Source organism: Triturus cristatus, chromosome 11 (genome assembly GCF_964204655.1).
Source record: "Triturus cristatus chromosome 11, aTriCri1.1, whole genome shotgun sequence".
Classification (NCBI taxonomy): Eukaryota; Metazoa; Chordata; class Amphibia; order Caudata; family Salamandridae; genus Triturus; species Triturus cristatus.
Genome location: NC_140594.1, coordinates 319,016,462 through 319,043,123, shown reverse-complemented (window position 1 = coordinate 319,043,123; position 26,662 = coordinate 319,016,462). Strand labels below are relative to the sequence as shown.

Sequence of the window (26,662 nt, the reverse complement as noted above, 5' to 3'; positions counted from 1 at the left end):
GCATGAACAATCAGTGGGTGGACGGTTAGAGCAGGTCATCAAAACAATGTAACAAACTGGAGTTGTCTCAAACGCACCTTAACATATTTGTTCGCACTTTAATACTGCACTGAGAAAAGTCAGCCCTAAATCTATCAGCTACACCTCTCAACTAGAAATGCTGACTCTGTGCAGGCAGGTTTCCACACAAGGACTCATGGGGGAATGCCTTCCAGTTCACATGGTTGGGAATATTTACTTACACTTTTCCCCCTCTGCCTCTAATTCCTCGGGAAGTCAACAATATGAGAAAGGGAAACATGCTGCATTATTCCCCTGGTTCCCTTTTGTACAAGACAGTTCTATTTTGCAGAACTTCTCCTCATATCAGAACAGCCACACGTTCCACTTAAACCAGTTCCAGGAATGCTCTTAATGAACAATGGAAAGGTGCGGCCTGCATCCTAAGCATGTGTCCCTCCTATTGAATATTCCACAATAGTTTAGAGATATTGTAGCTAAAGCAAAGATTGAATCTATGAAGAAGTCATATAAAGCAAAATGGGCTTTATTCTGCAATTGGCACAACTCTGGACAGCTAAGCCCATAATATACCAGTAGCTCTTGAAACTCAAATACAAGGCAGAATCCAAGAATTACAAAGATCAGAGGTTTAAGACATGTTTCCAGGTTGAAGTCCAGAGCTCCTAACAGTTATATGATCAGTTGAATCTGATTATCTACCTGCTTCTGTTATGTATTGGAGACTCTTAAATTACAAGCTGTAGATAAACTTGTCAGAAAGGTGTAGGTTTAGTAGGTGTGAGGGGATGAATCCGCTCAATGGGAAGAACTATAGGTTGTGAAATGTAGTAAAATTTGAAGGCTAATGTAGATCCCATCGCAATGGATTCCGGTTAGGAGGTCTATAACAGTTCCACAGAGCTTGTCTATATTATGAGGAAACATTAAAGCATGTTTTGTGGTAATGCCAGGTTTAGTGCAGAGGCGCCTAATGGGAGTTAGATAGAGATCCTGTTCTCTAACGATTTAGTTGTATGAAATTCTGTCACCACTTAATGCTAGATACAAATTAGGGTGTGTTGTTAATCACCGTAAAACAAAGTCTAGAAAGTTTGCAACAGACCCTTGAGTGAGCATTTGAATCTATATTTAAAAGTGTTATACAAAAAAAACATTTTTGGGAGAAAATAAGAGCTTTCCAATTCGTGAATCCAATGCACTATTCCCGTTTTCAGACCCAGGATTCACAATTTACACACTAAAGGAAGCGCAATTTATGATGGGACTGGTGTACTAATTTAAATTCTACGGAGTCACAAAGCAACCTGCATAATGAATACTATTTAGGAAGGGTGTAGTTTACGAACCCCCTTATTGGTTTGGATGTAAGGAAGGAGGCCGCCCTACAGGGTAAAGCAGACCACTGTTGCTGCATTTACTTTCCCATGAGTGAAACAATTTAATTTTCTTAAAGCAGTGGCTCCTTTTAAGGGGCAGTGCTGCTTTAAAAAAATGTTTCCCATTTAGGAAGATATTGGGGGGGCCAGTAGGTTTCTCAAAAGGGAAGCTGTCCCACAGAGTCAACTTGCCATTTGTGAATCAGTTACCACTCCAATTCACGGGTCGGTAAATGATCAATGATTTGTGCAAACACATGTGGTAAGAAGCCTTTGATACACAGTTTTTTTTAATTGCAAATAGGAAATGAATGCTTCTTTCAGGCCCGTCCTATTTTTCTTTTGGAAAGGGTTGTCTGAGCCCTTTAATGAGTCAGAAAAACATTTCCAAATCCTAAAGGATTTTTGTACATTGTATAAAGTCTTCTGCCACAGCAAACTCTGTGACTTTGCAAATCAGAGGGGCTTTGGACATCTGAGTCCCTGTGCATAGCTTATTTGTTTGTGAATGTGTCTGTGTGTTTGCTGGTTCTTCTCTCAACCTGTCTATGTCTGGATATGATAACAGGCAAAGGTAATTTAATGACTTTGCTTAAATTGTTCAATATAGAAAATATTTATGGGTGATTGTATGTGAGATTATTTATGATTAGATATTGATCTTCTCTATGTGACCTTGGGTATCTATGCTATTGTCAATAATGAATTAATCTTCCAGAAAAAAGCAAGATAGAAGTGTTAAAATTCTGATGCATTCCTAATACCACTGCTTCCCTTCGACAATGCCAAAAAGCAAAATACTGGTTCCAGATGGATGCCTGGATCAAAACTGTTCATGATTAAATTGATGCACTGGAAGAAGCAAATGACAAAAAGAACATTAAATATCTAAATAATTTTGCCGGTGAAGGAGTAAAAGAAGTGATAAAGAAAATACTAGGCCTGGGCAGTAAATTTCTGTCCGCTCACGGAATTTGGGTAATTTCATGTTCCGCGGAGAATGCGGAATTGCCAAACATTCCACGAACCGCTGCTTTGCGGAATTTTTTGCTTGTTCGTGCTTTCAAAATGCGTGTTCGCGAGATATTTCCCCCCCGAGCACGCACACAGCGTTCACAAACAGAAATAAGCAGCGCGAACGGGCGGAACAAGCAATTCTGCGTGTTTGCCGAACTCTGCGTGCTCGTGGAGATTTTTTACCATTTTGCGGAGCTTTGCGGAGCGTAACTACGCAAAGCTCCGCCCACCTCTAGAAAATACCACAGGGTGATGAAGTGATGTGCCATCAAATCAAAGAGGCGCTAAACACTAAGTTCAATCCAATGCCGAATGTTGACTGTAAAAGGTACTTCTTCAGTAAGGAAGGTGAAGAGCTAGTGAAATGATGAACATGTTTAGTAGAAAGACTTGATTCGCTCATAAAGCACTGCAACTTCAATGAGTTCAACGATGAGGAGCCCATGCGTCTCAGAGTAATAGATGGTTGCCTCTCTGATTCCTTCATACAAGGAATGCTGAAGGAGACACTCTGCTTGGAGCAATTGCCCATGGCTGCCAGAATGGAAGAAAGAGCCGACAGACAGGCAGGTAACATGGAGGCCGGAATGGCCCAAAATGAATCGTCGCCGAGTGTGAAAAGTAAGGCCATGAAGTAATGTCTCCAATAAAAAATAAGGTTTTTTTCGGTGTGGGTTTTCCTTTCCACATGAGGGTTGAATAGGTATGCAAATGCCTCCATACCTTTTATAACAGATAGTGGTACGTTGTTAAACATTATGTCAGAAGACAAATTCAATTAACCATCTCCAGTGCCCCATTTAACCCTGTCTAAAACCAAAGTGTATAGGTGGGCTGCTTCGACGCTACTGCACAGGCAAGGTTCATTCATAACAACTGTGAACCATAAAAAGACAGAAGTACAAGTGCCAATTCATGTCTTGCAAGACACTTCATCGAGCGCAAGTTTACTCAGTTTCAGAACTGCTGCTGACATGGGGCTGATTTCTGTAGACTTCAATGTCAATGCCTATCATGAGATAGTGAATCAGTTTCCATGCTTGTTTCATGGACTAGGAATACTTAAGACCATGAAAGTGCAACTTCACATAAATGAGGATATTTATCTTGTTGCTCAAACACATTGTCAAATTGCACTTCATTTACAAGAGGCTGTTGAGAAAAAACTTGAGACACTATTAAAGCACGACATCACTGAGCGACCCACTGGTCCGACGCCATCGGTATCACCCATAGTGGTAGTGCCAAAAAAGGATAGCGGAGGAGCTGTGCGCATCTGCTTTGATATGCACCAAACGAACAAGGCAATTGAAATTGAACGACATTCAGGTCCGCACATTGCTGACATGACTACGCAAATGAATGGAGCTAAAGTCTTTTTCAGCCTTGATTTGAACAATGGGCATCACTAACTCAAACTGGAACAGAACTGCAGGTACATTAGTACTTTTTCAACTCATGTTGGTTTGTTTCCATATAAAAGGCCATGTTTCAGAGTATTATCAGCTGCAGAACTTTTTCAGGATGTAATTTGTCGCATATTACAGCCAGTCATAAATGCTTTCAATCACAGTGATGACATACTAGCTTTTGGCGTTACAACAAACAAATGATGGACGGAATGCTGACAATGCATACATTCTCCCCCAGTCAAGAGATCTGGGTTAAATCCATCGTTCTTTTGCCCACTACACCACCCCAGTTTAGACATGGCCATATGCAAATCAGTCTTGACCCTGTGCCTCATGGGAACAGTCCAGCCCGAACTGCGAAGCCATGTCTTCCCTGGACCGGAATCAAGCATCCTAGGACCGGTTTCTGGCTATCAGCCGTCATCAGCCAGGATAGCTTGACTCCAGTGGCGTAGTGAGCACGGGTCCCACGTCTGGGAATACCCATCCCACTTAGGGCGAAAAGCGTTACAACAAACAAATGATGGACGGAATGCTGACAATGCATACATTCTCCCCCAGTCAAGAGATCTGGGTTAAATCCATCGTTCTTTTGCCCACTACACCACCCCAGTTTAGACATGGCCATATTCAAATCAGTCTTGACCCTGTGCCTCATGGGAACAGTCCAGCCCGAACTGCCAAGCCATGTCTTCCCTGGACCGGAATCGAGCATCCTAGGACCGGTTTCTGGCTATCAGCCGTCATCAGCCAGGATAGCTTGACTCCAGTGGCGTAGTGAGCACGGGTCCCACGTCTGGGAATACCCATCCCACTTGGGACCCATGCTCACTACGCCACTGGAGTCTAGCTATCCTGGCTGATGACGGCTGATAGCCAGAAACCGGTCCTAGGATGCTTGATTCCGGTCAGGGAAGACATGGCTTGGCAGTTCGGGCTGGACTGTTCCCATGAGGCACAGGGTCAAGACTGATTTGCATATGGCCATGTCTAAACTGGGGTGGCGTAGTGGGCAAAATAACGATGGATTTAATCCAGATCTCTTGACTGGGGGAGAATGTCTGCATTGTCAGCATTCCGTCCATCATTTGTTTGTTGTAACGCTTTTCGCCCTAAGTGGGATGGGTATTCCCAGACGTGGGACCCGTGCTCACTACGCCACTGGAGTCTAGCTATCCTGGCTGATGACGGCTGATAGCCAGAAACCGGTCCTAGGATGCTTGATTCCGGTCAGGGAAGACATGGCTTGGCAGTTCGGGCTGGACTGTTCCCATGAGGCACAGGGTCAAGACTGATTTGCATATGGCCATGTCTAAACTGGGGTGGCGTAGTGGGCAAAAGAACGATGGATTTAACCCAGATCTCTTGACTGGGGGAGAATGTCTGCATTGTCAGCATTCCGTCCATCATTTGTTTGTTGTAATACTAGCTTTTGGGGCCACGCGAAAGGAACATGATAAAGCTCTTACACAAGTGTGTTGTGTATTTGCTAATGTAGATCTCAATTTAAATGCGGAAAAGTATGAGTTTCATAAAAACAAACTCAAGTTCTTTGCTCACATCTTTTCTGAAGGGGGAATAACTCAGGATCCAAATAAAGTCCAGGCCTTTCAGCCACTTCTTCTCCATAAGATGTAACTTTGATGCGATCCTTCCTTGCTATGGCCAGTCACCGTTCAAGTATATACGTGACTTTGCATTGTAAGTGCCCCATTGAGAGACTTAACAAAGCGAATGTCCCATGTCAATGGTCAAGTGAATGTGAACAAAGCTTCAAGGAAATAAAGCATGTAATTGAGAATGCAACTGAAATGGCATACTTTGATCTGAAATTGCAGATGGAGTTTGTTGTTGATACCATACTTGCCCAGCACACTGGACATCCCAATACTTCAAGACACATTGTGGCTTATGCTAGCCAAAGTTTTCCGACAATAGAACTTGCCCATTCACAACCTGAAAAAGAAAGCCTAGCAGTAGTGCTTGTGTTCCTATATGGAAAAAATGTCACAGTTGTCACGGACTACCAAGCATTGCTCTCCATTTTCAGCATTCTTAAAGCCAAGATGCCCCCTCGCATTGAGAGATGGGGGTAGCATGTGCAGGAGTATGATTGTACGATTGTGCATCATCCAGTAAAAGATCAAACCCCTGCTGACTATTTCTCACGTATGCCAATACAGTGTCATGGCACTACTTCTAAAGTGGCTGATGCCTATGTTAACTTCAGTGTAAGTCCAGTACCCCTACTGCGGTAGGACAAATCATTGGTGCCACGAGTATTGAGAAGGATTTACTAATACTCAAAGACATTATTAAACATTAATTGTGGGCGAAAAATGTGCAAGATGAGTTTTCAGTTTCCCAATAAGGCATCATCGTACAAGAGTCACACATTGTCATACCTGAGAGTCAGAGACAACAAGTTATTGAACTGGCCCATGTGGGACAATATGGATTTGTTGCTACAGAACTAGTTTTATGTGAGCAAGTGTGTTTCCCTCGTCTTGATCAAAGAGCGGAAAAAGAGTTAAAGGTATGTTATTTTTGCAACTGTTTGGCATCCACGACAACCCCGCTTCCATTAAACACGTCTGATCTCCCAAAGCATGCATGAGAGAAGATTGCAATTGTTTTCTTTGTACTCCTTGACAATGGACATCATCTACTTGTAATTGTTGATGAATAGTTCCATTTTCCCCTGATGAAAGATCTGTCGTCAACTACTCATAACAGAGCTATTGAGAGACTAGAAAGTATTTTTGCAACATCGGTCGTTCTTTGATCTTGAAATCTGACCATGGCATACCTTGCAATAGTTGAGAATTAAAAGATATTCTCACTTATTAAGATGTCAAGTGTCAGAAAACCACATCTCTTTGGCCACAGGCGAATGGTGTGGTTGAGAGATTTATCTGTATCCTTAAGAAGACTGTTCAGTGCACTGAGCTGGGATTCTTGAACTCTAATCATTTCTTCAGCCTACACTGCTTCCATACAGGTCAACTCTCTATTTTTCCACGGGTCAGAGCTCTGCCACTGTAATGTCTGTAAAGCCATGGGAACCAAATTGCCATAATGGACCCCTGAGAGATCTGTTGACATTGAGAAACATCTAACCACTGATTCATTTCACAAACGAAAAAAGAAGACCTATGCGACAGACACTGCTATGCTCGGAGCACTGTGTTCAACAGAGGGGACCAAGTAATTATCAGGCAGAAACAGAAACGCAAGTATCTAGCTCCTTCAGATGCTGACTCACTGAGGGTTGTGACCAGTAAAGGACACATGGTCATTGCTCACCATCTGGGAAAGTCCATTACACGAGATTCTTTGCATTTGTAGTATTTGACCTTCACGAACTCCACAAGTTGGGAATGAGAATTGTTCCCCTGAGAATCCAGAGAGCCCAATGTCTATACCAATGTCTCTGTTACCAATGACAGTCATCGACACTTGTCCGGTATCTCCACTGCCTCACATGACCAGATCTGGGCGATTGATTCGAGCACCAAAACGACTTATTGAAGAGTTGTAATATATATATGTATTACTGGTAGTTTTTATTTAACAATGGAGGAGATGTAGTGTCTTGTGAGTTAGATGTGACAAAACCCTTTTGGATCCTAATGAACTCCTTAGAATAGTGACTTAAGTGCGTGGGTGTGGGTGATGGAATTCATGATGTAGACTATTCAGTTAATAGTTAAACAGTGAGGAATAAAAACTTGTAATACAAGTTCCGTGTGTGGCATGATTATTTGCATGTCCCTGGGCTGGGAGGGACGCTACAACATCCACCTCAATCTAGTTCCTTTCTCTTCAGTTGCAAAGCAGATTCAAGTGTTCTTTATTTTGTTTACTTTATATTAGCTTTCAAAATTAAGTAATTATTTTGCCTGTGCTTTGGATGCCAAGTTAGATGCTGATTTATTCTGTGTCTCATTTGTAAAACTGCTGTAATAATATCTTTTAGCAGTACTATTCCATTGTAGCTACTTGCTATTTGTTTCGTTTGGGTGTGTTTTTATCATAGTCACCTTCACAAATAATAACAGTATTGAAATGCATGGCACAATAGAAAGGACTGGGATTTAAAACATCTCTAGCAAAGCAGCCATATCAGTGAATAATATTTATTTTATTGTGAATATATGGTAGCCATGTTTAGAAGGCTGCATATGTCTTTTCATTTTATTTTGCGGCATATACTTGCATTAAAAAATAATCATCACACCAGTGAAGGGTAGACCTATTGGCTTTGCCAAAGCTTGTTATGAAAAACAATTGTTACCTTTCATTAACTCATGACCTGATCTGTTTCTCATTTTCATCAGTAGGTTCTAAATGTGCATTGAATGCCATATTACTGATTAACCGATCAAATATTAGTAATCTATATGAAGTTTAACACAGATAATAGAGTTCACTGGCTCACTATCATTTGTGTTCTTCTGATTCATAAGTTAAGAATAACTCTGGCTTGGTGATAGGGGCCCGCAGGACATTTATCATTAGTGAATAATTGCAGTTACAGGTAAGTACTATTTATTTGGAGAAGAGATCAAAACGAATGCAGCTCATGTTTGGGTAATAATGCCTTCATCTAGTGCCTAAAATTTACTTGGAATCCTAAACAGAATAGTAATTTCACTTGCTTCTTAAATGAAAGATAGTAGTCTAAACTATGTCTCTCCTCAGATTACCTTTTTAGGTTTGGATTATTTTGGCTCCTAGGCATAGGATGAATGCTGCAAGAAGCAAATGTATTTACTATGTTTTGAAACCTTTGCCAGATTAAGTATTCAGTCGGCCATCCTGGGTCTCGAGGTTGCCTAAAATCCTTGAGAAGTTAATAAATTCACAAGAATCCTCTGTAGCATCTTGGAGACAGCCTCATAGATGACAGTTTGGGAGAGTGTTATGCAGATTACAGGTTACTTGGAAATAGCTAGTAGTAGGATATATATGACAAGCAAATTCTCTCGATCCAATTTCTTTTGAGCTATGCAAGTTTTTACAATATTGTGAAGAATGTCAAATCCTTCATCATCAATCTTATCAACCCCTTAGCAGTCAACAAGCAAATAATCTTGGATGAAGTGTCTGATCACACATGCCTGGAAGAGGTACGCAAGCAAGAAACCTCAGGTAGTAGTAAAGTGGTGTAGCACATTAGGTATTGAAAACAGCATCCACCTTTTTTCCTAAAACACCTTATTCTGGGTGGTTAATCCCAAATGTGGAAGAAAGTATCACTATCACCAGATAATCAACACTATTGACTCTGGTAGGGCAGTCAATGGGGAGGTACCATTTATGGAGGACTTTAAAAGAATATGTTTTCTATTAAACTGCTATTGATGAGTTAAAAATCCTGCACAATAGGAAACTAGGAAATAATCGAGTAATTCCTCTTTGTGAATATAAAAAACAATAATGGGAAGTAGGCAGTAGCCTAAGAGACCAATGTCAACTGGTAAACAAACTTTAAAAAAACGAAACTTTGCTTTTTAAATGCAGACTTGTTTTTGGAAAAAATTAAAAGTTTACTTTATTTAATTGTGATCACAGACATGGTGTTCTTCTGACACCAGCAGGGCACCATCCCTTTGCTCAATCGTAGTCACTCACAATTTTTGAACTACCTCATGAATATCGACATATTAGTGCATAGGTCAGTTCACAAAATTATTTTTTCACAAAACATTGGTGCATAATTTGCGACCACTTTGTGAATCTTAATTTCATAACTCAGGCCCCGGATTCATTACTCTCCCAGCAGAACAGAAATAGAGAGGAACAAGAATCCTTCATGACTTCCTAGGGCGAAATTTGTGGTGTATCAAAGGTACATTAACATACTTTGTATTGCTTTCCCTCGCTGTGAATGACTGGTATCAGGACTGCAAGCATAGTCACTGAGATTGCTGTATTGGCGAGAGCACTGACAAATTATTCAGTAAAAAAATTATCTGGCAGATCAAACTAGGAAATAATCGAGTAATTCCTAAATATCTCATGATATATTTGGTTAATAAACTAAATATAACTGGGCAGTCCCATCATTGAAGTGCATTAAGACCAGATTAACTGCCACCTATTTGTGCAGCTGTAGGCATTCATGCAAAATCCCAAAGACTGGGAAGCTCAAATTAATTCTGGAATTGAACGAAGGCCTAACTTTTCCATTGCTAATAAGGTCCCCCAATATCCCAATGCCACTAATCAAGCATTGAGAGCCACCTTCATTTACTACTGGCTGATGCACTGGCTTGGACTACAAAGGTGCGAGCTTTAGGGATTTTACGAAGTCTTACTGGACTGCAAAATATGTGCAGTAAGTGCTGAATGAATCTAAAAAACACTTTTTAAAACATATTTAATTTCCAAATTTAAACAAAACGTTCTTCATGCCATAGGAATAAATTATCTCTTGAGTGGTGAGTTATATTTCATTGGCAACCACCATGGGTCAATCCGTCAATTGAAGGACAGCAAAACTTAAGTAATATCTCTAGAGTCCAGCAACGATGTAGGACTGTCCAACACATCCTCCTTTCATCCTTTTGTGGCTCACTGTACATTTCTTCCTGGAAAATATGTACCAAGTTATAACTGATTTCAAAATCTTGAAAAACAATTTGCCTGAAAGCTGGGATATGAATAGTCTAATGGGCAGTAGTCGTCTTTATGTGGTTTACTGAACCGACCTGCGCGAAAGGCATGGGGTACCAGGTGTTTAGGGTTTTTTCTATTGCATCTAAAAGTGCTGAATAGTTCAACTCATATATTTAGAGACATCAGTAGTAACCTATAAGCATGAGTGTCTCTTAAGAGCAATGTTGATGGACATTCTCAGCTGGCAGAGGAGTGTCTCTTTAAAAGCCCCAATCAACAATGCCTTGATCTTTTGATGATTGATTTAAAAAAAAAAAAAAGAATTGTTAGAGTTTTATATAGCTCAAACTAGACCTCAGCAATCGGGTATCAGAGCGCTTTACATATGCATCAGTTTCGTTACAGATGGACACATCCATTTTTATTAGGCATGGGGAGATTAAGTGATTTGCACAGAATTGCAGCATGTTGAACGTCATTGCCGAGACTCGAACTCAGGTCCCCAGCTTCAAAGTCGACTGCTCTAGCCATAAGGCTACATCCTCTCCCCAATTATGTATCTGGACAAGACAGTATATTCAGTGATAAGATCAAAAGTATGGAGAAAACAGGATGCGTCAGGGAATGCAATGTTGTATCATTCACATGTAGCTTGATCATACCCTTCTTCAAATTTAAACCGTAAGGACCTGATGTACTAATTACTGACCAATGTAATAATAGGTTGGTTTACTAAATTCCAAATCAGAGTGAGTCATAGTCTGATCTATCTCATGAATATCAATGATAGGTAAGATTGGTTGGAGCAAAATAACCCAGAGCCGATTATGAGGCTAGGAGCCTGTGGCTGCAAACCCTCAGCTGTTTCTCAGCCCTGGGATTGCAGGCTCTGAAGTGTGCAGGTCAGATTGGCCGGCTGTAGGCAGCCAAGCAATCTGACATGCGCCCTGGAAGGTGGCTGAAGTAATAGTGAAATTGCAGTAATCAGCCCCACACCCTGCCCTCGTGCTGTAACAGCGTGAGCCTGCGACACACAATAAAATGGTATTTATTACCATTTAATTAATGTGTGTGCCTGCTGCGCTCACAGCAGGCGGGTCTACGCTCCTCCGCCATAACTGAGGAGCCGCCACTGCATTGAAAAAAATGTGGAGTGATGTGTGAATGAGAGCTCAAAGTATGCTTGTAATCATGGAACGGTCAGCGGAGGTGATGTGGTTGAGAGGAGTCGTACTATTTACTGTTCTCTACTGCTGCATTCCACACTTGGTGCCTCATTTAATTTTCTCCTCACTACATAAACACTTGTCTGCTGAGTAGAGGATCAGTGACATTTTCCTGACATCCTAAAAAATAATCTAGTTCTTCTGAGCACTAGTGTATTTATTGTTAGGTTTGCCTGCTGCTTGTTTCAAGGATAGACAACTATGCTTGAAACACGACGTGGTTAATTTTTTTATTCTCCCTCTTATTAGAAAATTGCCTCTAGTACTGTCAAGACAGTGCACGTGGTCTGATGCACGGGCAGACAGACCCCTCTCTCTTTCCCATCAGCCACGAGCATCCCCAGAGTGGAATCTCTATGTTAATTTGTTTATGGTCAGGGAGCAGAGAAGAACAGGAACCCGAACAAAAACAAAATGTGCCAAATCGAATCAGCTACATAGGAATGCCTTTCATTACTGCAACCCATTTAACAGTAAACTTGATTGTTGATTCTTTTTCCCAGAAATGAAGGAAATCCGGTACTTCAAATTGAAGTGGAGCCAACCTCAGAGGTAAGAAAAAACACATTAATGTTTTTATAATGAATGAGAGAGAGGCAACGACTATATGAATTAATGAACGTGTGTGCTTGAAATTTGTCCTGGAGAGAACTGCGGTGATTTGTTGTGTCCTCAATGGAGTTGTTATAGAAATTCATGAGCTCAGGGGTTGCTGTCAGAAGTGGTAGTTTTGGAGGAGATGCTGAGGATGAAGACCCAAGGTGTTTGCCTGATGTGCAGCTTTCCACCTCTCTTTCCTTACCACCCTGGTTGTTTCTAATGGCTTTTGATTAGGTCCTTTCTGTGACTGACAATCAGCACACAGGTTATGTATGGCCTAGTGGTGCGTTCTGTGAACACACGTCTGGCCGCTCTCCTTGTTATGTTGCAGGGGTCAGACGTGGTCAGGGTCGTGTTGTTGCTCCCTGGTCCTACATCTTTCACAGGTATGCATCTACAGCAGATGAAACTGGGTTGCGTGTTTTAGGGTCTGTGAATACCAGGCTTAGAGTTTGCATACCTGGGATTTCCAGACCAAGGACACCAGCAGAATCAGACTTGCAAGTGGCGGAATTCCACTCAGAGATATTGCGCCAGGTGGAATTCCGCTGTTTAGACAGAATATCGGAAACATAAGTATAATGGTAGAAAATATCATGTCAAGAATATTGAGGACAAAATTATCACGAAGGTAAGTTTCTATAGGGAAGCAAAGTTTTACTATATATAACTCCACATATATGTACATTGATGATATATATATCTTCAAGGTACGTAGTTGTGGAGTTAAGAATAGTAAATCTATACTTAGCCATGTGCATTTACCTTCTCAATATTTTGGTCCTCGATATCTTTGAAACAATATACTGTCCACAGGATATTTTTGTTTCCGATATTCTGTCAGTGATCTGGAATTCTACCACTCGTAACGCAGGTCTCCGGAGTGCCTGACATTAGGGGGAATCCATCCAGCCTCTCCTTGATGAGTTATATGCACAGCAGTAACACTCTTAGTTGCAACCACAGATAGAAGAGCAGTAGTGGCTGGCAAGGAACAGTGGTGGCGGGGTGGCAAAATATTTCTAAAACTAAAACAGTTACCTCTGTCCTCACAGCCGCCGTCTGCCCTTTCTCCTCCCTTGCTCCAACCCTGAACCAGGATGCAGCAGGAGGCACCCGGGCTGGGCTCCCAGGCTCCCCTAAGCCAATCACAAAGCTGTATTACAGCATTGTGATTGTCTCAGTGCCATTATTTGGTGCTCAGGCAGGGACAGGGACTCTGGGCATGTTCCCTGCAAGGCTCTGCAATGCAGCCTGGTGTGGAACATGCTAGGTGCGCATGACTGTTTGGCTGGTCCCAGACAGCCGGCCAAGCAGTCATGTGCACTATGAGCTGATTGCGATGTCGAACGGACCAGAGTCCGTCTGATATCGCTCTGGAAATAGAACCGAATATCCTCCTGTTGTTGGATCCAGCCCATATATTAGGATGCAACCGAACCCTGTTCGGTTGCAATCCTATAGTTTGCTATGAGAAAATGCATTCCGAATGGAATGCATTCTCTCATAGCAAAGAGGAGGGGTGCAGTTCATCCCTGCACCCCGTGGCAGGCACCATTTTGCGGCCTTGCAACCATGGGGGCCCTGCTGAGGGCCCCCAAAGACAGTTTCCCAATGCCTTTCTGTGTCGGAAAGGCCGGCAGAGAGAGGCAGTGGGAAACTGCCATTGTAATCCGTCGGGCGGAAGGAGCCTGCCGAGGGATTGCTGAAGGCCTTCCCCAATGGCGGACGGGCTCTCCGAGCCTGTCGTCAGCCATTCAGAACTCCTGTTTGTAATAATTTCCGACCGACTCCATCAAAATGGGTTGGTCGCAAATTATTACAAACAGGAGATTACGATGCGGTCAGAGCCAGTTCTAACTGCATCGTATTCGGGCCCTTAGTGTGCATAAACCACTCCTCCCCGTGTACCACCAGCCCCACCCCGCCCTATCCCAGCCCCAAATGTACGAAAAATATTATAATAATAACTATGTTATTACCATTTTATTTTACCTGCTCTGAGAGCAGTGGGCGACGCTCCTCCACCTTAGCAGAGGAGCCGCCCATGGTGAGGAGGTGGTAACTGCCGTCCTTACTTATTTTCCCTTTGGCTAACATCTAGACTGTTTTCTCTAGGGTGCTGTAAGATTGTTACAATGTGCAGTTTATTTATTTTACACATTTGTTTATTGAGTTGTTTTTGGTTAATTACAGACAAGTACACCATAAAGGAGCACATAAAAGCAAATATTTAAGAGACAGGAACACAAGAAACATAGAGAGCCAGCACATTTATTCTGGACCAGTCGTACCGGCCTCTATAGCACAATGTGAGGGTTTTTAATTTAGAAGGGTCTGCAGTCAAGACTGCTTGCACCCACATTGTGTCAAGCAGCACTGACCCTAAAAGCCTGTTTCAATGCAGAACGACTTCGAGTAACCACAGATCCTACTCCACATTTGATTAGCCCTTGGTAGAATTCAATAAATAACGAGTAGTTACTGTTCTGTCTGATTTAAAGGAGCACCTTTTTATATTGGAAATAATAGGCAATACTTCTAAGAATATGGATATGATGAATATTTCTGTTTGATTATATTTAATATATATACTGCAAATAAGCTATTTCGTCACGGTCAGGGAAAACTCCAGTAACTTTCAATATCACTCCCAAGGACTGTTATCAAGGTTGCCTCAATGTCCATTTCATTACAACTCTTCTGGCACTTTAAAAAAATGGAGCTTGTTTCCAAAATGGTTGTTTTCTGTCATCTTGCATAGACGTTTCTTTTATTACATTAACAATGTTTGATTACTAGCTTTTACCACCACAAGTACTCTATGCTACGTTATCAATAGTGCATGAAACAAATATTTGCTTTACAGGACATAGCAGTCTGGTCGCATTTTAAATTACACTGTTCGAATTGAAGTGCAAGTCTGGTAAAAGCAAAAAAGAAACCTTATGCAAATAGAGGCAATGGCATTTATCTGTACGGCCCGGAAGAGAGGCGTGAAAGTACAGCTATAGCAGATATATTTAACAACTCAGCTGAAGCAATATAGCAAGTGGCGTATGGTCTTTTCAGAAGGAGAGCGGGTTTAGAATTTCAGGTGTCAGGGGGCTGCTGTACGGTATGCGAATTGCTTGCCATGATCTAATATTTTACTTTTTATAAAGCAATTCAAAACACAGTTTAGAGTCTTTAAATGCAGTAAATAACTGGCGCTCTGTTGACTAATTTAGTATTACTCTATTTACTGAATCCGGAAAGAATGGAAAGCTGATATGGCCTAACCAGGTCTCGAACTTATGACCTTCATCTCTCAGTAGATGGCAGTAGTGAGCTTTTTACGTATAAAGGAGTCTATTCACTAACTGCATTTGGTGATATATGAAGTAGTGCATCATTATTAATACTCACATACTACAAAATGTTATTCACTAAACCTATGGGTGTCAACTTCTGTCTCCGCCACTCCTATGTTTTCTGCCACGTGTGCGGTAATCTCCGCACACTTAGGTTTCAGTGGCGGCTCCACGAGGGAGTGCTGAAGGGCGGTGGGGCGGTCGGGGGAGGGACAGAGTGGGGGGGGTAGTAAACTCCGGCATACGGCCGAACGGAGTTAACTAAATGAATACGTAAATAAATAAAACAAATTGCATTGCGCGCGCTGCAACGCCAATGGCGATGCGCCACTCTATTCGGCCGTATGCCGGAGTTTACTACCCCCGCCCTGCCCTTCCCCCGCCCCGCAACACTTTGAGGAGCCGCCACTGTTAGATTTACATTTTAATAGTAAATGTGGGAGGGTGTCAACTGACCAATGACAGATCTGGAGACAGGCTGTGTATTGTGACAAACAGGTTTATGAATGCCCATATATTGATGTAAGCCCCTCCATGCACATCCCCTGGTCATGAGCCTTTTCCTCGCATTGTTAATCTTCACAGCTGGGGTTGTCACTGTACCCTTACTTATGAGTTCCAGTTCATAACGCTCATACTCTTGAGCTTCCTTAGGGTTAACTTTTATGATATGCTTCCATAGCCTCCCACTCTTCACCCGCAGTAATTGGGCCCTCCTCCTGGGTTCTCAGTCCTGGTACTTCTCTAATTTCTGGTGGGCACCAACACCTTCTACCTGGAAAGAAGGAGGATCTATGGTGCCTAAGGGTGTTGCTGTGTAGCCAGTCTCCCCCTGCCTTCTTCTCTTGTTCTTGAATGAAAAGAAGGACCTATGGTAAGCATGGATGTTGCCATGTAGTCTATCGCCATCTCTACTCATTGAAACCTGGATTTTATGGTCCCAGTTCCGACACCCATCCATTCTCTGTCCCTCTCCTTTCATTCTCAATAGTAGAGTACCTTTCTGGCAGATTCTTGCCTCTTCTTTCCCTTGTACTATTGGTCCTCCTCTCATATGACTCCGCCCCTAAAAACTCCAGGCTCTGCCCCCTTTTACTCACCAACAATCAATGGTTGTTTCAGTGTTCCGATGTCTCCCTTCTGTGGGAAAACTCCACTTCCATGAAGCCTGTCAAAGTCTCCTCTGACAGGCCAATGTGTGAAAAATAAGGTATGAGGACCTCTCAAATATGAGCAGCTGAAGATCCTTCTAGACCAAATGTCTTTGGGTACTGCGTTGCATAGTCCACTATGACCATTATATAGCTGTGCCTTCTACCAGGGTACCCAACAAATCCATAACAATCCTATGGAAGGGTTTGATAACTGCAGCAGCTCTAAGGCAACTCTTGGGGTATAATCGGGATTTACCAATTTACAGTCGGGTCATTGCTTACAGTATCTAGCAGTTCGTGCATTGATTGCTGGTCAATAGAACCGCTCTAAAACAGCCTATTCAAGTAATAGGTATGAACCTATGAATGAATGAGTAGCCAGTATGGGTATCAATACTGTCTGCAGACAACTGCTATCTCACAACCCCTGAACCCACTTCCCATCCACACTCATTTATTGGGTATAGGAGTGTCTATAAGCATAAGGTTTACCAAAATTAACCCCGACCAGTCCAATAGCCATTGGTTCTAGTCCAGTCTTGGTGGGGGGCACATCTTGGTGATATATCCCCCTGCCCAAATTCAAAACAAAGGGGCCCAGTCAGAGAGGGATGATCACTCGCCCCACCACTTTCTCCGGTGGTGTCTCCCTTACGTTTTGTGTGGAGCAATTCTCGATTTCCTCATGTAATTTTCCCTGGGTATTCAAAAGCATTGAAAAAAAAGGCATCGGAACTTTTGGAAATGTATGCACTCCTATATTTTTGAAATGCTGAGGCAAGGTTCATAGTTTTGATGAGTGAAGAACTGGGATCCTGTTTCATCTATTTCAGCAACACAACACGTGGGGCTTCTATGAACTCCTCGTTCAAAACCTTCTCCCTCATTTCTTCCCTTGTTGTGGAATTAGCTTCAAGCCAAAACTATTTATAAGTCTCCTTCTCAAACCCAAGGCACTCTAGAATGGGCTTCTTCATCTCTTCTTACAGAGTGGTTCCATGCGGATTAGCCAAAGTATATGCTGCCTGCATTTCACCAGTCAGTAGCGGGGAAATGTAATGACTCCATTGTTCCATGGGCTAAGCCACATTTTGGGGTACTTGCTCATAATCTATAAAAACATACAATTGGGAACTTCTCCTGGAGTTTACTTCTGCAGTACTGTGAAAGGGACATTGGGCTTTACTCGGGATGCAGCAATGACATCTGTCAGTTGGGTCATGGCTGCTTGGCTCTTCTCTTGAGATGATACTTGTGGCTCCCCCGAGCTTGTAACACCTGATGCAAATTTTGGTGATTGTCCTGAGCCTGTTTCTGGAAGATTTGCATGTCCTGGGCCAGCAGACTCTACCCTACCACCAAATATTTGAATAAGACTTCCATGTTTCTCCTTTAACGGCTGGAGTGGTGTGGCTCACTGGTTAGAGGCAGCAGACCCGGAAGCAGAGGACAGCCCGGGACCAGGGTTCAATTCCCAATGCGGCAGGGTCATGGACCAGGGCCAGCGGACTTGATAATTCTCGCCTCGGTGCCTACTCTAACCAGGGATCACACTCGGTAACTCTGGGCATTAGCTTGCCTCATCTCCACAACGGCCCCCCACATTCACCGGGGATGCCTGGTTTCACTTTGGAGATACCCAGGAGGGACCATCTCACAGGGATAGCCAGGACGGGTTCCCCAGCGGTCTACAGCGCCACGACGCATCAGGGCAGCAGTGCGCTTTACAAGAACACATACATTTACATTTACATTTACACGGCTGAAGAGGTTGACCAGTAATATCCAGACTACAATCGGGGAACACCCCTGATCCGGATGGCTTCCTCACTGAGTACTGTAAAAGGTATCATACCATTCTGACACCCCACCTGCTGGCCTTCTATGCGGAGGTGTTACCATAGGGATCGTTCCCCCCAGACCTAGATTGTATCACTATTGTTATTCCTAAGGTGGGACTTTCTACAGACCGGTGCTATTCCCATCGCCCGATCTCGCTTATTAAAGTGGACATCAAGGTCTTCGTTTTAAATTCCTAGCGACTAGGTTCAGCCAAACCCTGTCCCATCTCATTCATCCAGCCCAATGTGGTTTTATGCCAGGTAGAAGCACCTGCCACTGTTGTCATTAAGTGCAGTTGGCTCTTTCCCAGCCACATCGTCTGGACTGCAACCCTGCCCTGCTCCTGGTGGACTTTCAATACAGTCTCCTGGCCCTTCCGTGATGCTGTCCTCCTACGAGCAGGAGGCCCATTATTTCGCAGAATGGTAGGTATCCTGTATACTACCCTTATGGCTTGTGTCCGTGTCAATGGCGTTTTATCCACCTTATTCCCCATCCATAGAGGCACACATCAAGGCTATCCCCCTCCCCATTACTATTCACCCTGACTATTGAACCATTGGCCCGTCTGATACCCCACTGATGCTCAGATATTGGGGTGGAGATGGGGAGGTGGATTCGAGGATCGGATAGCGCTCTTCACTGATGTCATTCTCCTTTTCCTCAGTGACCCCTTGACATCTGGTACCTGCTGTCTGGGGATCCTTCTTCTCTATGGAGAGGCCTCGGTTCTTCAGAGTATTGTGCATAAATTCTTGCTGGTGGAGGTGACCGGAGATGCTACGGAACAATACTGATTCATATATATATCATGCATTCCGGACCTTTGCATGACCCTTAACTTTCAACCATTGTCTTCTTCCCTTGACCCTGACCTGCGCAGATGGAGCTGACTGCCCGTTAACCCTATTGGACGGATCACACTATTTAAAATGATGGGTCTTCCACCCACTATATATATGTCTTAACAAACTTTCCTTATCCTATCCCCCAGGGGTTGTTCCATTCCTTGACCTCCAGACTGAAATCCTTTTTATGGGCTGGTAAGCTCTATCGTGTGACATTCAGCTCAGCATGAAAGTCTCTCTTCAATGGTGGTCTTGGTATATCTGACATCTACGGATACTATCTAGCAACATATTTGGTGCCCATAATGAGCAGTTTGCAGGGGGCTGGGATGACCCAGCCAATAACCTGGTGCTTCATCTTCTTTTCTTTAAGGGGCTTCTAAATTTGCTACATCAGGGAAGAGTGCTGGAGGCTGGATTTTGACTTATAGAAAAGAAAGACTTATACCTATTTTTCTGTACACGTTATGATAAATTCAACACTGCCAAGTTGCTGAATTTATCAATACAATTCTATTTAAATGATATTTCTCAATCTCCTAGCAATGGTCCGTAACATATTGCCACGTCAGCCAATGAGGCCAACTATCTTCAATGGGGAAAATGAAATGTGCAACTTCTTCCTCACAAGGGTTTATAAAACCTCTTTTATAGAGGCCATGCTCATAATCAAAGGACCCCCACCTCTGGAACACCTAGTGGAGACCTGCGGGGTTTCTAATATGCAAAAACGATGTTGGTTATTACTTCACAGTGCCCACAGCACCAAAGTCAACTTCGTAGTGAATTTCCTACACTGGGGAAAAATAAAATGGGCCGCTTTCACTCACCAGGGTTTCTAAAACATTTATTACATGGGCCCTGCTTATAGTTACATAACCCCCCACCCCTGGAACACTTAGGAGAGACCTTGGCAGTACCCACAATATAAAATAAGGTAGATTATCACTTTTAAAAGTGCCCATACCACCAAAGTTACGTTTGCAGTGAGTTTTACTTTTAAAGGCAGTGCTGCAACACAGTGCTGCTTTAAAAATGTCCTTAGGCTCTCGGCAGTGCAACAATGGCTGCTGGGTTCTAAACTGCCGTGCCCTATTATATACTAGAGACTTATAGGTAGTTTTTATCCACTTGCCCTATTATATACTAGGGACTTATAGGGTAGGTCATGCCAAATGTAAGTGTACCTCAGTGCATGGGTTTGTGTTTAACAAAGCACCTGCCCTGGGCCTGGCTAGCAGAGCCCAGGGCACAATCCGGATGCACTATCACCAGTGTCATCAGTACAAAAAAATGGGGGATGAACAGGCCAAAAAGAGACTTTCTAAGAGCCATCTGGCGTGCCTTGAAGAGCATCTATAATTCATTTGGCGACATTGGTGCCTGTCAAAAATGAAAAGTTCCACTAGCACCAGTGTCTTGCCAGGCTAAAATACCGTGCTACTTGTGATGACATTTGTAACATCCCCAAGGACAGTAAAGGAATTTACGATGTCTGCAATGGCTTTGCTGGTACCGAAAGCAATGGCTTTGCTGGTGCTGAAAACAACCCAAACGGTATTCAAAGCTATTGACTTTAGATCATTTTATTAAGTCGGTGACTGACAGCATTCCAGGTGTTGCCCAGATGTATGGGAAATTGCAACTCTAACAGTATTCATTCTCCCTGAACCATTGAACAACACATTTTACAGTCCGCCTCGTTGATGGAATGGATTGATGAAAGAGCAAATGGCTTTAACTTAATCAAAGGCGAGACCTATTGCATTTTCAATGCTTGTTATACCATAGGAACGCATTCCGCTCTGAATTTCTCAAAGTAGGAATTCCAATTCTTCCAATCTTTACTGGAGTACAACAGAGAGGGTACAGCCAGACAGGCCTGCTGCAGAGCATGTGGTGAGTGGCTCGGGGATAGAGTGGAGAGCTACAAGCGGGCACACGCAGAGATGTCTGGCCCACAGATGTGACCTGAGCAGGAAATGGAAGATGTGCGCTTCACTGAGGGCGACTGTGACTGTACCCTCCTGTTTGCATAACGGCCATTAAGGGGGGGGGCTGCCTGAGCATCCACGGAAGTGTGACACGGGACACACCAGCCTGCGTGCACCACCGTGATAGAGAATTACAGTGTTTGTCCGTGAGTTGGGGGGGGCAGGGATCAGCACCAGCGACTAACAAGCATCTATGTATATGCCATTCCGCGAAATTGATGTCTGCACATCTCAGAGGGCATTTGTACCCTCCCCACCGGATGACGGCACGGCTTACGTAGGTGTCGTGGTACCCCCCCGCCACGAAGTATGTATTGTGTATCTTTGGAGGGGGGAGGGAGGGTGGAGGGCAACAGTACTCCAAACCTCATATGGTGTAATCGCATCACTCCGTCGCAAGCTCTCTGGGGGGGGTGTGATGTTCGCTGGGCCCTTGAGAGAGCCTCTCTGTCCCCGGCTGTAGGTTAAAAGGAACAGAGGCAGACATAACATAATTAATTACCATTCCCTTGTGCAACAAGGTGGCACGGCCTCCTCCGGTCAGACCCCGACGGGAAGTGTGGGTGGAACAAAAGATCACTGCCCCCTTGAGGCGAGCGGAGGGAGGTGCAAAGGGTTCTGCATTCAAGAAACAGCATCCCGAAGTAAAGAACCACCCCTGGCAGACCTAAATCCACAATGGTATTAAAAGAAATTAAACATCACGAAGAGATCAATGAGCCAGCAATCCGGCAAAGAATAAACACAACCCCCCCCCCAACCTCAAGGCAAGCTCACAAAAACAAGCAACACCCCCACAACCTCGGCCTGACAACAGCAGTTCAGGAAATGAAAGTAAAGCGAAAGCCTCATTCATGTCCATCCTTTCCTCACACAACCCCTTCAGATGACAGTCTGGGAATATTCAAGTCAAGATCCCGAGGGAGGGCGAGGGGCCTACCACCTCCGGGACCATGCAAAAAACGTGGAACCATTTGCAATGACCATCTGGAGCCAGAGCTGAAGGGTGCTGGGTGCAAAATATTGCCATGTTCATCTCTTCTGTAACAGGTGCTGCAACCCAAGGATTTCAGAGCTAGCGCTTGCAGTAATCTCCCCTCACCAGAATACACATACCCCCCTCCCATTAGAACACACTGTCCCTGCCCGCCCCCTACACTGGTCCAGGCACTCGCCCTCCGACCGCAGTCGGGCTCGCACAAAGGACGGTGCATGCATGGCAGAAGGCAGCCTCTTACTCGAAAATAGCATGGAGTCGGCGCCGCTTCCTCCCCGAGCCTCCCTGCTCCTTCCTCCCGCCGTTAGGGCTTCCTCCCGCCGCCGGCACCGCTCTGCCAGCTCCCCCTCTCCAGCGGCCCAGCCGAGGATGGACCCGCTCTGTGCAGCACTGCCAGCGGCTCGCTCTCCCCTGGCTGGGCAGAATCAGAAATGTGATCCCAGCACATCAAATCCTCCTCCGGCCTCCGAGCCCTCCCACCCCCCTCCCCTCCGGAGGAAGTCAGGCTCCACCGCACCGGCTGCCTCCCCTTTCTCACAGCTGCTTCTTTTTGAAACACACTCGTTTAAAGCGGCAGCCTGCACGTTGCGGACCTCTCCAAGCAGCCAGTCCCATAACGGACAGGAAAGCCATCTGCGTGACACGAAAACAAGCACGGTCCGCTTTCACTTTCGTCCGTCGCGAAAGCTTTCTTGTCTTTATTGGGCCATGTGTTTGAAACACATGGCCCCATAAAGATAAGAAAGCTTTCACGGCAGGAGGAAGGCAGATGAGCCCGTCCAAATGGGACAGCTCAGAAAGCCGGACGAAAACGTCACAAACACCTCTTTTCCAGTGGCTGGCCACCGTTTAGCATAAACGGTGACGCCGGCCAATGGAAAAGAGGGGCGGGACTTAATGCCCTTTACAGAAAATACCCAAAATCATTCAATCTCGCCAGAGAGACTGCACATGTGCGCAGTCCACGCCAGGCGAGACCTAAAAAGGAGAGTGATACTACCCTACCTGCCAATTACAGGCCTTTCTAACCATTGCCTTTTTCCACCAAGGACATGGAGAGTCTAGTGAATCTACAGTTAGCCACTTGTTTAGAAGAAAATAAATAGCTTGACCCAGCACAATCAGGTTTTAGACCAGGTCAGTCTACAGAATCTGTCTGGATGGCTGTTCTAGAGGATCTATATTTGTCTACTGAAGAGCACTGTACAGTCTGTCTCATTTTATTTGATCTATCTGACGCTTTTCAGACAGTTTCTCACCCTCTACCACTGTGCAGACTGAGGCATCCGGCTCTTGGGGGAAGTCTCCTAATTTGCTTCATCTCCTTTTTGCACTACAGGTCATCACTCCATAGCAGTTTCAATTCCTTTAAATAAATGTGCAGGGGGTTCTTGTTCCTCAGGATTCACCCATTAGCTCCATCTTAATAAATATATACATTAGATCTGCTCATTTCTTTGTGACACACATTTCTTTCTACTGCTATGCTGATGACACCCAGTTGTTAGATTTAAAGGTGATGCTGATCACACCCATTGTAATTTTCAAAGATGTTTGTAAGCAGTGGCAGACTAGATGATTCAAAATGAGCTGCAGTTTAACACAACAAAAACCAAAGTGTAAATTATCGCCAATGATTCCAATAGCTGGTGCAGTGATTGGTCGACAAGCGATGGAGGGCACAGCCCCAAACTGTCTCAGATAGTGAGTAATCTGGGGATTTTCTCTCTTTTAAATTTATTCAGTTTCCAATTTTGTCTTAAGGCTATGCAGTGACCACCATATTTATTTATGAAAGTGCACGGGTGTTGATTGTTCATTTACACATTGACAAGTGGCTGCTGAAAGTGATTTCCGCCACATAAATCCATAGAGCATTTAGACACTACTGTCACAGTTTTGCAGAATATATCCTCTCACTGACACTATATCTGCAGTTCAATTAGGCAAATTTGACCTGAATAAACATAAACCATTTCATCCACTGAGAGGGTTGATGTATATGTACCAGATGATTGCACAATTCTCAGCAGAACCATCATAAATAGCAAGGTCTGTCTTGCATCATCTGGTTTTCATTTCATCCTGTATCCCATTGAGAATGGGACCATAAAGGCAAGTAATCTTCATTCCAGTAGAGTAAATTTTAGGAAAATCTGACAGATGTAATATTGATTACACCATCACTGATGACCATGGTACTCAGGCAAATGTAGACTCTGATTCTTAGTGGTATGCTAGTATTTCAAATGAGGCTGATGCCTAGCTAAGTAGGGACCATAAAAACACTATACAAAGCAATCAAGTTCTTCTGTACACACCAGCAATTGGAGAGTAGTTGTGTATTATTTTATTTATGTATTTCATCACAATGGTTTAATCCAACGTGTTTCAGGTGAGCATAGCCTTTTTCATGGTATGAGACCATCTTCTTTGCAAAGCTATTTACGATGTTTACTAGTGTAATGGAAATTTACAAAATACTTATGATCTTTTTACATTTCTTCAAATAGTTTTGAATCACTGCCCATATTTTTCATAGCCGTATATTGTAAACCAATCAATTGTTTGTAATAAATTGATAATAAAGCGAGGCAATTTCTTCTTTATCTAATTATTTTCAAAATATATATACTAATGCAGTATTTTTTTCTTTAACATGTCTGGTACGTAAGAATGAGGATGGGAATGATGAGGCAGAGTCTGAAGATGACTTTGAGGAGATGAACATGTGCCTCCTCTCAGCCCGAAACTTTCCCCGCAAAGCCAGCCAGACCAGCATCTTCCTGCAGGAGTGGGACATCCCCTTGGAGCAGTTGGAAATTGGTGAAATGATTGGCAAGGGGCGCTTTGGGCTGGTCTACCATGGCCGCTGGCACGGCGAGGTGGCCATTCGCCTCATTGACATTGAGCGTGACAATGAGGACCAGCTTAAAGCCTTCAAACGGGAAGTGATGGCTTACCGACAGACGCGACATGAGAATGTGGTGCTGTTTATGGGAGCCTGCATGAGCCCTCCCCACCTCGCAATCATAACCAGGTATGTTTGCCAGCAATCAAATTTATATTATGTGTATTTCTAAAGTGAACTATTACCCACGAGGGTATCCTGGCACTGAGCAGGTGTGTGTGTCTACCCACTCCCGTAGAAGGTTGGTTAGTTGAAGAGCCGGGTCTTCAGCTTCTTGCAGAATTCAAGCAGAGAGGAGGAAGCCCCGATGTGGAGAGGGATATTGTTCCATTATATAGGAGCAGTGTAAGAGATCACCCATCTTCCTGATCTGGTTCTATGTATGCATGGGACGAGTCCTGCAGTTCGGTGGTGTCTGGGTGGTTGGTGGAAGAAGATGCAACTGTTCAGGTAGGTGGGGCCTGAGTCGTGTAGTGCCTTATTTATTTGTTTATTTATTTATTGATAAAGTTTTATATAGCGCGAACATGACCTGTGAGGGTATCAGAGTGCTTTACAGATTATCAGAAGGAAGAAACAACAACATAATGAAAAGAGGTACAGACTGTGTAAGCTCACAAATTGAGGAGAGTTACCTCCATAGGACCAAGCCGACATGACAATAGACATGATCGAACATTCAAATAAAACTCATGAGTGTAGATACGGAGTCAGAGCAGAAACTTGTTCATAAGTAATATTTTAACCTCTTTTTTTGTTCACCACAAAATGTTATTGTCGATAGCCAAATCAACCCTGGAGTATCTAAGGTTTATAGTATTACAGTATACATATTAGCGGTAATGCTGTTAACATTTAATTTATCAAAATAGAGCATATTAGGATTTAAGAAAATCTGAACAAGAACCCAAACAATAAACAATAGTGCCATATATCTAATATATAGTCTACAACATGTAGTTCCCTGTTAACCTCTTTTTCTCTTTTTTGAATGATGCACTTGAGGGGGCCAGTCTGATTTCAGGTCGTAGGGAGTTCCAAATTCTCAGGGCAATACCCGAGAAGACTCTGTTACAAGTTTACTTTTGATAGAATTTCTGTGGTTTCAGCTACAAGGTGCTGGTGCTTATCTAGAGGATTTGCATCCACCAGATGATTATAGCTTTTGTACCAAGCGCCTTGGGGTGTTATAATTTAATGCTTTATGGGTCATGCAGGCAATTTTTAACAGTATCCTTGAATCATATGGGAGCCAGTTTAGGGATTTTAGATCTGGAGTGATGT

The 26,662-nt window shown here is 43.5% G+C and overlaps 1 protein-coding gene across 2 annotated transcripts in view; it reads left to right on the top strand.

Moving 5' to 3' along the window:
- KSR2 (kinase suppressor of ras 2) overlaps positions 1-26,662 on the top strand; it is a 1,474,574-nt gene that overhangs the window by 908,869 nt on the left and 539,043 nt on the right. For both annotated transcript variants that reach the window (XM_085636251.1, XM_085636250.1), the window contains 2 exons: positions 12,183-12,231; positions 25,143-25,507. In XM_085636251.1, the coding sequence (XP_085492377.1) occupies positions 12,183-12,231; positions 25,143-25,507 (414 nt within the window). The remainder of the gene's footprint in view (positions 1-12,182; positions 12,232-25,142; positions 25,508-26,662) is intronic.